This window comes from Trachurus trachurus (assembly GCF_905171665.1).
Source record: "Trachurus trachurus genome assembly, contig: scaffold_124_arrow_ctg1, whole genome shotgun sequence".
In the NCBI taxonomy this organism is placed as follows: Eukaryota; Metazoa; Chordata; class Actinopteri; order Carangiformes; family Carangidae; genus Trachurus; species Trachurus trachurus.
Window position 1 is genome coordinate 157,501 of NW_028155240.1, and position 12,227 is coordinate 169,727.

The window sequence follows — 12,227 nt, forward strand, 5'->3', positions numbered from 1 at the left end:
CCTTTATTTTGTTTTGTTTTGTTTGTTTCATGTGTTGAAATGTTTGTTGTTGTTTGTTGACGCTGTCGTGGTTTTGTGTGGGGATGTGGATCTGGATCAGGACTCTTGGACCTGGTTGTGGTCCTGGTCCTGGTTCTGGTTCTGGTCCGACTCATAAACAGTGAAGTGTCTGAACCCTGGTCAAACAAGAAAAAAGAAAAGAAAAAAAACTCAATAAAGTTGAAGTGAACCAAGTCTGAGTCGTTTGTGGTGAGTTCAGGTTCCTCAGAGAACGTGGGAGAAGTCAGTTTCTGGTCCTGGACCCAGTTGTTCAAAGGGTTAAAAACTGATTGGATTTTGGATCATTGATCAGATCAAATCTTGAAAATGGATCAAACCTTCATCAGTTTGTGTTAGTCGGATCAGGAAAACGTTGATCCAGAACATCAGGATTATTCTGATCCCAGCAGTTTGGTGGATTCAGGAACAAAATGGGATTTAAATTAAATTTAATCTGGTCAAATAAACAACATTTATAATGTAGAATATATACAGTTTTGATTATTTCACAATTAAAGAACTTTTCCCCAACTATTAGCAAATTTAATGAGATTTGAAGTTTAAATTTGAAACACATGGGAAAATGTTCCCAATGTATTTGACTGATGTACTGTATATTTGCATTTTTAAAATCTATTTAAACATCCAGACCAGATGAGATCATTTCTGGCTGTTTAAAAAACACTGAAGAAACAAAAAACCAATCCAACAAAGTATAAATGAAACAGTAATCTATTTCAATTTAAAAAAAAAAAAATTTAATTGCTTTATTTATATATATATATATATATATATATATATATATATATATATATATATATATATATATATATATATATATATATATATATATATATATATTAAATTTGTTGAATTATTGTGTTCAAGTCTTAAATCATTTTAGACAGGTCTTAAATGTTCTTATGCCCTCCATGGGCGAGCATTTCACTCGCATTTGCCCCTAAAAAAAAAAATACATGTGTGAAACGGGGAAAATCACAAAAACAGAAAGATCACAACCTGCGATTGGTCAAAAACTACAAATCCCACAATTCTCTGCCTCAACAATAACAGTAGTTAGTGTAAGTAAGGGAGAGTGGAGCTGTCGGTGAAAAGAGGAAACAACGCCACGTCTGGTCCTGTTCTATGTTGTTCGTTCACACCGTCACCGTTTATTCGTTACGTCCGCGGTGTAAAAGGCCGTGACGCAAAGACGCGATTAGGCGCGAGACGCGGTATACGCGACTTTTTTTTTTTTTGCGACGCTACACGCGATTCTTTTATGGCGACGGGACCCTCGCGTCTTCGTCTATTTCATCGTGTTTGGTGGGAAGACCCGCAAGGGGCTTCCCACACAAACACGAGGAACGCTTTTTTTTCGCGCGAGCTTTTACGCGCAACCAAACGCGAGATACGCGAGTTAACGCTCGTTTTCACGAGCCCGCCCATTTTCACTACAACAATTTTTTTTTTTTTTTTTTTTTTTTCAAAGGAGGTTAAATCGAAAGCAACTGGACTTAGTTATTTGTCTAGGAAGACGTTTCACCTTCATCCAAGAGGCTTCATCAGTTCATGTAGCATCTGACCAGGCTGGGACTGGTCCAACTATCTGGTGTGGAGACTCAGTATAAGTCCAGTTGCTTTCGATTTAACCTCCTTTGAAATACTATGACCTGGACAAATGAGAATATGCACAGGCCTACAACAACATTTCTGCTCTCACCAACCATGGTTGAGGTCACAACGCTGCGCTGTAGCTGCTCTGGAAGTCCGAGACACTGAGGCCAAAGAGGAGCAGTGCGTCGCTGTGTCGGACTGTTTGGATTTAAGAAGCTGCACAGAGTCAGGTGAGCAGAAGCTGCCCCCCCCCCCCCCCCCCCTCACCGTGGACAGCGGCACAGACACAGAGACAACATGGAGCTGTGTGACAGGTTGAGTTTTATTTATCATGATAATTACAGTTTTTCTCAATCGCTTTGGTGCTATTCTCAGATCAGAATGAAAGTTCTCATAACTATTAGTTCAACCTCCACAACATGTAGTCATTTGTCCACATCATAGTAGCAGTTTCTCCTTCCTCTGAACAAATTGCAAATGCTTTTGGACATGTATCAGTTGCTCTCATACAATTCTCTGCTGTTTTACAACATTATCATTTGTTTATGTCATGTCAGTCAAAATGAACTATACTTTTGAACGCGGAATAGTCTTTCCCTATAAAACTAATAGTCCTCATTTCATTGCTTGAGTCATTACAAAATTGTTGAACTAGTTTTCGAAATCTGTCAAACTAATTTTAAATGTTGGGAGAAGCACTGTGAATTCAATGATTCAAACATTTACAGTAAGGAACAACAGGTATGTATTCAGCACTAAACAATCTGCACTGCTGTCATTGTGTCAGGCATTACTGTAAGATACAGTGGGACAAGAACTTTTTTACATTTAGACTTACACGGTACTGCACTACAGCATTTTATAAGTAGGAAGCACTTTGACAGTATTGTACACTACAGTAATAATGGTTGATGCAGTACATGTACTGTACATTACTGTAATTTTACTCTGCATCACATAGGATTACAAGACAACCTCACAGAGGTGGAAGAGACTGAGCCCATTACAAACAATGGCATAAGGTTGAAAGAGATACAATGTAAGGATGACATTACTGTATCTTTGGGAATATTGAATCTGTTTCAATCGCTACAACTGACAGAGTGATGTAGATGAAAATGTGACTGGAACGTCTGGATGTGCAGGAATGATTTACAGTACTCTGTAGGTTCAGTTACTATATGTACTGCAACATTGTTTACGTAAAGTTGTACCCTAAGAGTGTTTCTTATGTTTGTTGTAGATGACTGTAGTGTAGTTTTCCTTTGCACAACACTGTGAACAAATCAGAATTGCAAAGAGCATATGCAGTAGAAATGTGAAACATACATATTCAGTATCTCCACTAAATACAGTAATGTGTAACTTTACTGTAGTTTTCACATGGCTGTACAAGTAGTGTATAGTGCTGTCTGGAGCATTTTCAGGTAGTATCATCACTTTGTGCATTGGAAAACACTTAGAGAATAAAGTGTCCTAATGAAAACATGACAAAGCCATTTGACTATCTTGTTCATAAACGATGGTGTCAGGACTTCTCATTTTGACGACACTGACAGTTTCATTGACATGAGTACTTGCTTTTGAGGGATGGACAATCCATTTTGAGCAAGTGACGCGCTTTTGCAGGTCATCCACTAGGTTTTGCAGTTTGCAATAATTGTTCTGAGAAATGCACTAACTGTTGTGCAAATGTTAAGTGTGATGTGAGAAAAGCACCAAAGCGACTGAGAAAAACTGTAATACATACTTAGTAACAAGCCTGTAAGTTCAACAAATCAGTATATGCTACTGTGACTTAACTAGCCTAGTTAAATAAAAAGATGTAGTTTAATACCATAATATATAGGGCTGACCAAAGGCCAATTTATTTACTTCATGTGTCAAATATTTATTACTTGTTGCTACGACTCATTTTAGCTTCTTTCACCAAACTCCCATGATGCACTGAGCTCCTACATCCCATCCTTGTTCTTTAGGGCTGCTGTGTGTGGACCAGATGCTGCCGTCACCATGACAACGTCCCAACGTGCAGGAGGACACGCGGTCAGAAACTCCAGAGGTCAGAGAGGAGGTGGGTGGTCCTCCGCTCTGATTGGCTGAGAGACCCCGACTCCTCTCCCTGGACCCAGGACCGGCCCAGTCATGTGACTCTGAGTGAGGGGGGGTAAGAGGGTAAGAGGTGGGGGTAAGAGGGGGGGTAAGAGGGTAAGAGGGGGGGTAGGAGGGTAAGAGGGGGGGTAAGAGGTGGGGGTAAGAGGGTAAGAGGGTAAGAGGTGGGGTATCTGTCGGTCATGTGACCTGGAGACTCTGACTAAAATTAACCAGCAGCTGATCTGATCTGAGGTCAAATTTCTCAGCATGGACGACGACTGTTGCCGCTGCGCTGAGACAAGGTGAGAGCTGCTACACTGAGACTGTGTAGTACTGCAGTACTACTACACTAATACTACAATACAATACTACTACGCTGTAATAATACTACCTCACTGTTATACTGGAGTACCACAGTACTGCAATACTACAGAGCTATAGGAATACAACACTAACTACAACATGACACCAGTGTTCACCGACTACAACACTAACACTGTGGTACTGTGAGATACTACTACAACACTGTACAGCTGTACTCTGATAATACAACACTGTAATACAGTAGTACTGCAATAACACAGTGGTGCTATGATAATACTACTGTAATTATAGTGTAGTACCACAACACTGTAACACAACAGTCCATTACTGTGATAGGCTACTACACAACAATAACACTGTACATTGTTATATTACTGCACTGTAATACTACAGCACTAATGAAAATACAACTAACAAGATACACTCAGAGTAAATGTACTTTTTTCATTCTGTGTAACTGACAACGTGAAGATAAATGGAAAATAAATCAAATCAAATCAAATAAATCACTGTTGTAATTTCACCAAAATGAGGATTTTCTGTTATATTGTAAATTTAAATTTTCCTTTATTGTCATCGAGCAATGAAGCACAACGAAATATAGGTGAATCTCTCCCTAATCATTTTAAAAACTATAAAATAAATATACAAAGAGTAATTTAAGATATATATTCATTATGTAATAATGCAATACATTTTCACCTCATTTTGTAATAAAATTGTTAAACGTAATATGTAATAAACTTTGCCGCATTTTGTTATAAGTTGTTACATATTGCATTAGTTACAAAATACAAGTGTTGCACTTTTTTATATAGAAACTTTAATAATAATTTTGTGCAAAATGTAACAACTTATTACAAAATGCAGCAAAGTTTATTACATATTGTGTTTAAGAATTTTATTACAAAATGTGGCAGATTTTACAAAATATTACATCATGAGGTGAAATTAATTACATTATTACAAAATGCGGCCTCAATACAGGCCTCAATTAAATGAATAATTAAAAAACGGTTTTCTTTACAATTTATTTAGTCAAATAGAAATGAAATCAAAGAAATGAAATGTTTTGTGTTTGTTCCTCTGGTGATAATACGACAGGATGATCAGGAGGAGAGCGAGGCTGCAGCTCAGAGGTCAGAGGTCATCTCGCCTGTCTCCCCGTGCGGCGCTGTGACGTCATCGTCGTCGTGGTCACCATGGTGGGGGGCGTGGTGGTGTGCGGCTCCATCGGCTCGGTCAGAGCTCTGTGGGAGACCCGGATCAAGAGGAGGAGGGAGGAGCAGGACGAGGAGGAGCAGCAGAGGAGGAGGAGCGGCACCGAGCGGCGCTCCAGACTCAGCCTGGGGGTCTGGGAGGACCGGGCCGTTCTGGCTCCACTCAGACAGAAGCTGCAGACCGAGGACGGACGGCTGGTGCTCCGCATCGAGCAGGAGGAGTGGAAGGTATCTACAGATTATTGTCCTGGTCCAGTCTTCGGTCTGATGCAGGGGCGTAGCTTTGGGTTAAACATTTGGGGGGGGTTAAGATATCTGTCTGTATAGGGATTTTTTAAAGCAAAAAAGTCACCGTATGCGTGGAAAAGTGCTAAATTATTAACTTTGATAAAAGGACAAGGCTTATTTACCTCTTTATTTTGTCATTTTCATATTCGTTACAGTAGTAAAATGAACTTAAAGCAGAAGTAAGCAGAATGTTTGTGTTAAAGCAGAAGTAAGCAATATTTTTGTGTTCATATAAGTCTTAACTCAGTGATATGACTATAACCTCTTTGGGACAGTGTCTTTTCTCCTTTTATATGATGAACCAGCCATTTAAGACTGTTTCTTGGCCTTGTGGCTCTTTTCATTATGTTTCTGTGCAGAATATGGACTTGACCAATTATGACCAGGGATTACTACGTCTACGTCATGAAATAACGGCGCTACTTTTTTCAGTAACAGTAATCAAAAAAGTTACTGTTTCCCCGTTACAACGCTGTTACCGTTACTGACAATAAAATGCGCCGTTACTTGACTCAAGAAGTCCCATCAGAAAATAGTAATAGGCTACACCTGTTAAAGTTTACGTTATACATTTTTTTTTCGGTCCATCAACTAGTCTAACATATTTGAGCATTTTATGAAATAAAAGTAACTCAATAGTTACTGTTATTATGTAGTAATTCAGTTACTATTTTACTTTTTGGTAGGGCTGCAACTAACGATTATTTTCATTATCAATTAATCTGTCGATTATTTAAACGATTAATTGATTTGTTGTTTGTTCAATAAAATGTTGAAAATCATCAACCAGTGTTTCCCAAACCAGCAGACGACGTCCTCAAATGTCTTGTTTTGTCCACAAACCAAAGAGAGACTCAGTTTATTGTCATAAAGGAACAAAGAAACCAGAAATATTCACATTTAAGAAGCTGGAATCAGAGAATTTGGACTTTTGTTCTTAAGAAACGACTCAAACTGATTATTAGATTATCAAAATAGTTGATAATTAATTAATAATCGATTATTGTTTGATTAATGAAGTAATTTTTTTTTTTTTTTTAATATCATAAATGACGCCCTTGGTCTGATGTGAGTGTTTGTCTCCAAATCCCCAAACAGATCGGTCAGTAGTAGCTCCGACAGGTCAAAGAGGGGGTTTAGACATGGGTGCAGATCCCGGGGGGGATTTCTGAAAAACATGAATTGTCCCCCCCAATAAAAATACCCCAAACTATTCAAAATTTAACAAATGTATTTTCAGACTTCACATTCCTCACATCGAAAAATAAATTATTGAAATGGTGGAACAAATAATGTTTGACAAATATATTTCTAGGGCTGACCCGATTATCATATTTTGATAATCGAAGCTTCGCGTACATAAAATCGATTTTAATCGAAGCTTCGACAGCCAGTGGGGTGCGCGATCGTCACGTCTGACGGGGGGGGGGGTCGTAGCGGAAATAATGAAAGTAATGGCAAACAAACACTGCATATCTCATAAATCAAGCAGGTTTCCAGGATGCCAAGTCGCCTACTCATTTTAATAATTTAATAATTAACAATTGCCGATGAGAACCAGTGTCAAAAAGGAAAAAGGAAGAAAAAAAAACAATCGATCACGGACTTAAAGATCGATTACCATGGCAACGAACGAAGCTTCGAAGCTTCGATTTTTTTGGGTCAGCCCTATATATTTCTGACTCCACATTCCACCTCTAGTCTCCTCCACTACGATGCAAATGATGGGTAGTTTCTTACTCAGACGCCGATGATATCAGCAGGCTTTAAAAAAAAACGACCCCCTCAATCTTAGGGCTTCATATTTTTTAATCATGCATAAAGTTCCATACACTGGGAGAAAGGGAAGATGGTGAGAAGAATTGGGGATCTGGGAGGGTCGGTGGGAGGCGAAAGATAAGAACGTGAGTAGATATTATATGTCCGAGACCCTTTAAATTATAATTTACTAATATAACAGCAGTGATACTCTCTGTTGGCTGTTTAGGACAAATAAACAAGAAAGGTATAAGCACAATAAATGATTCCCTGTGCAGGACTTTTTGAATGATATGCCGAGACTCTGCGGAGTTGTGATTTATGGCGGCATGGTATGAGCTGCATATGGGCAAAACAAAAAAACAAACAAAAAAAATCACTTTTGTGTCCCCCCCAATCCTGGCATCAGATCTGCACCCCTGGGTTTAGAAGACCGACCCTGTAGCCGGTCTCACCATGTGTCCTCCTGGTTCTGGTTCTGGTCTCAGGGATGTTGACGTGGCTCAGAGAGCTGATGCTGAGCTACAACAGAGTGCAGGTGGTTCCCGAGGAGCTGAGCGGCTGTGAGAGTCTGGAGAGACTGGAGCTGGCCATGAACCGGGAGCTGGACCACCTCCCTGACCAGGTACGGACCAGGGGCCGGATAGGAGTCGACTTAATGAGTAAAACAAATTATTGACTGAAAGATGCACTTAAAAGGTAGTTATCAAGCATCTTAATCAGACTTTTAGTGAAGTGTAGGACTGAATCTTAAATGCCGGTCTCAGAGCTGAGTTACCACAGTACTATGTGCCGTAAACTGAATTTTAGATGTCACTTCCAATTCTTCCAAGTCTTAGAGGATTTTAGTCTTAAGTGCTGAGAATTTGTGGAATTTAGTCCAACTCTCAAATTAAGAATAAAAGCTTTTTATCAACTTTCTCAAGTCTAAGAATAACTCATACTCCCCCAGATATTTAAAGGGATAGCATTTTGGCAAATTGGCCCATTGCACATTCACCACGCTATGAGATAATAACACAACGTTACCAGACAGAGTTGTTTTAGAGGAAAATGCAGAGACTGCTTGCTGAAAAACTGTACCTGAAGGCAACGCACATCAGCGGTTTTGCATGAATTTCCCTCTACAACAACTCTGTGTGGTAACGTTGTGTTATTATGTCATAGCGTGGTGAATGTGCAGGTCACAACTTGTCCACCAGAGCGTTTTGGAGTTGTTGGATTGTGTATTTGATGAGTTTGATGAGGGAAACCAAGAAATCGCCTCCGTAGCGTAGCTCTGAGCAGCTCACGGCTCTGCTCCGCCGTTCTAAAAACAGCTTGCACCGACAATTAAAGGTAACGAACCTACTGCTGCTATGACTATAGGGGTTATGGCAATGAGCCAATTTGCCAAAATGTTGAGCTATCCCTTTAAGACTAAAATGGCCTCGAAGATGCTTTGTAAATACGGCCCCAGAACTTGAACCAGGATCTACATGAAGCACGAGCACTAACATGAATAACAAGGTTCATGTGACACCTAACTCGTCTGATCAGTGGGTGTGTGGAGGGGTTCTCCAGAGGTTCTGGTCCAGCTGCTGGTCTCAGGTCTGTTCTGTGTCCCCTCTCTAGTTCAGACACCTGAGGAACCTGCAGCACCTGGATCTGTCCATGAAGGACTTCACCGGCATGCCGGACTGCGTGGTCGCTCTGCCGGCGCTCCAGTGGCTCGACATGGGAGGAAACCGTCTGCAGTGTTTACCTGAGGACATCCACAGGTGGGTGGTGGAGACACAGTGTGAGCCCCCCGCACTCTGTCACCTTTATTTATACATCTATTCTTGGACTTTTGCCTACATATTTGTATTTACACACGTGTAGAAACCTCAGCCGATGTGGCCTTCGTTCTCTGGACATTATACAGATGCAGGAACGGAACTGGGCAAAAAGGCTTTTAAATGTTCTGCCCCGTCGACCTGGAACGATGTGCAGCAGGACTTTTTTCATTTCATTTCATTTTGATTTATTCCATTCATGGTATACACAGGGTGGCACATATTTACATAATGTACACATAGTCACCATGAATGAAAAGGAGCAGGATGAAGAAAACTTATAGTACCTGCCCCTCTCTGTTGTTATACTTACATTGGCTTACTTCAACACCAATATTATACTCTATTTCAAAATATTAAAGATGATGAAACATAGTAGTGACAAGAAAACAAACAAAATAGCAGTGGACACCACTCGTCTATCTATCTTTTCTTTTTTTCCCTTCTTTTTCTCTTTCTCCTTCTTCTTTTTTGTAGACATTTATCTTTTCTTTTTTAAACATTTTCTTAAACTGAGACATACTTGTACAACTTTTCAGTTCCTTGCTTTGTGAATACCACAATTTTACACCTGCAACAGAAATACACATTTGTTTTAAGCTTAGCCTTGCAAATGTATGTTTAACCCTCAGATCCTGTGAAAAATCACTAACGTTCCCCTGATTGGGACATTTTTTGTACCCTGTTTTCAAACACACACCACGTCAAAGTAAAAATAGGTATTACAATAATTTTTTAGGGGGGCCTGATGGGCGACCTTGATGCTGATTGGTCACGTGATGTTTGGCGCTGACGTTGATGCTGTGCTCTCATTGGCTCAGGCTGCCTCTCTGGGACTCCTGCACTTCCCCATCCTGAACGCCTCATTGGACCAGAGCTGTGGAGAGAACATCACCTACAAGGTACGACCCAGACCGGTCCAGACTGGACTTCTTTATTTTTATCTCTTTCTACATTGTAGATTCAAACTTTTTCTTTAAAGACCTGGACCCAGTTGTTCAAAAGGTTTTGAAATCCCTTGTTTTGCCATCCAGGATCACGTAATCCACCTTTACCTTTACCCCAGTTGTTCAGAGCAGATACAAGCTTCTCTAGATGACCAAATCCAGATAATAAGAGTTTTAACTGTGAATGGAAGGGAGGGCAGGCCGGTTTAACAGCAGGGGAAAGGGCTCATGGGAGGGGAGGGGAGGAGAGAGGAGGAGAGAGGAGAAGAGGAGAGGGGAGAAGAGGGGAGGAGAGGAGAAGAGGAGACCAGAGGAGAGAAGAGGGGAGAGGAGGAGAGAGGAGAGGAGAGGAGGAGAAAGGAGATAAGAGTAGAGGGGAAGAAGGGAGGAGAGGAGAGTGGAGGGAAGAGGAGAGGAAAAGAGGGCAGGAGAGAAGAGGAGGGGAGAGGAGAAGAGAGGAGGGGGGAGAGGAGAAGAGAAGGGGGGAGGAGAGGAGAGGGGAGGAAGGGAGAGGAAATGAGAGTGAAGGGAAGAGGAGAGGAGAGGGGAGGAGATGAGAGAAGAAGAGAGTAGAAGAGAAGAGGGGAGGAGAGAAGAGGAGAAGAGGGGAGAGGAAAGAAGGGAGGAGGGGAGAGGAGAAAAGAAGAGGAGGAGAGATGGGAGAGGAGAGGGGAAGGGAGGAAAGGAGAGGAGGAGAAGGGAGGGGAGGAGAGGGGAAGAGAAGAGAGGAGGGGAGAGGAGGAGAAGAGGAGTGGGGAGAAGAGAAGAGAAGAGGAGGAGAAGAGAGGAGGGAGGAAAGGAGGGGAGAGGAGAGAAGAAGAGAGGAGGAGAGGAGAGAATAGAATAGAGGAGAGGAGAGGAGAAGAGAAGAGGGGAGGGGAGTAAAAGAGAGGAGGAGAGGAGAGGAAGGGAGAGAAGAGGAGAAGAGGGGAGAGGAGAGGAGAAGAGGAGGGGAGAGATGGGGAGAATAGAGGAGAGGAGGGAAGGGGAGGAGAGGAGAGAAGAAGAGAGGAGGGGAGTAAAAGAGAGGAGGAGAGGAGAGGAAGGGAGAGAAGAGGAGAAGAGGGGAGAGGAGAGGAGAAGAGGAGGGGAGAGATGGGGAGAATAGAAGAGAGGAGGGAAGGGGAGGAGAGGAGAAGTCTAATCCTGTAGCAGCGTAGCTATAAAATGCTTCACATCTTTTCTATCTAGTCACTGATGCTCCAGGTTCAGGTGCTGCAGTCGTCGTCGTTGTCGTCGTTGCTGTTGTTGTTTGTGTGGTTGCCGTGGTGACCGTGTCTCTTGCCCTCAGGCGTCTCACAACATGGGGCTGGCGATGGACACGAGTCAGGGTCTGCTGGTCCCCAACGTGAAGAAGGTGCAGCTGCTCAGCGTGTTGGACATGGCCCAGGAGCTGAACCGGCTGCAGGCGCTCGGCGCCGTGGGGCAGCTGGGAACGTCGGAGCTGACGGGGGGAACGTTCACCCTGTCCAACATCGGATCAGTGAGTCCAGCCGCCGCCGAGACGGACTCTAGACCCGGTCTAACCACAACCTGTTAGAACTAGATTAGAAAACTTTATTGATCCCCAAGGGGAAACTGCTTTGCCACCCAATAAAAACACATACTCCGCTTCGCGTCAGGCCGAACAACGCCCCTTAGCCGTGGTATAATGAGCATAGACCACGGACTGGAGTGATATATTGCTTTTATAAAACGGTTACCAATAATGACAATATGAAAGAGGAATACGCAATCAATTTCATGTAGTTTTATTCAACCAGAAATACATATTATCCAATAAAATAGCCTCACTGTGGAAAAAATAGTCCCACCTCTCCAGACGTTAGCTCCAAGTAGCTCTGCATCTCGTCTTTTCCTCCGCTTTTTTTCAGGTGAAAGTCACTGCTCAACCCCCTCTACCGTTGTTAACCCTCTGGAGGTGAAAGTTCACCTTAAACATGTCAATTCAACTACTTTTGTCCATTTTTTAACATCGTAAAAACATCAGCTGTATTTGCTACGGACTGCAACAGTCCGTTGTCATGGATACATGACAACAACTTCCATTCACACCAGTCATACGTGCCTGAGGCGGAGTGATAGCCTACGCTGTGATAAGGCTTTAGAATAGTAGCCGTGGT

At 42.0% G+C, this 12,227-nt stretch overlaps 1 protein-coding gene across 1 annotated transcript; it reads left to right on the forward strand.

Annotated features, from left to right (window-relative positions):
* The first annotated feature begins 3,941 nt into the window (after positions 1-3,941).
* On the forward strand, positions 3,942-11,547 carry LOC311007962 (leucine-rich repeat and calponin homology domain-containing protein 1-like). Its single transcript, XM_084001388.1, has 6 exons — positions 3,942-4,052; positions 5,179-5,522; positions 7,750-7,965; positions 8,955-9,100; positions 9,979-10,059; positions 11,396-11,547. Exons 3-5 carry the CDS (start codon positions 7,831-7,833, stop codon positions 10,013-10,015), a joined length of 318 nt encoding a protein of 105 aa, XP_083857514.1. The 5' UTR covers positions 3,942-4,052; positions 5,179-5,522; positions 7,750-7,830; the 3' UTR covers positions 10,016-10,059; positions 11,396-11,547.
* The last annotated feature ends 680 nt before the right edge of the window (positions 11,548-12,227 follow it).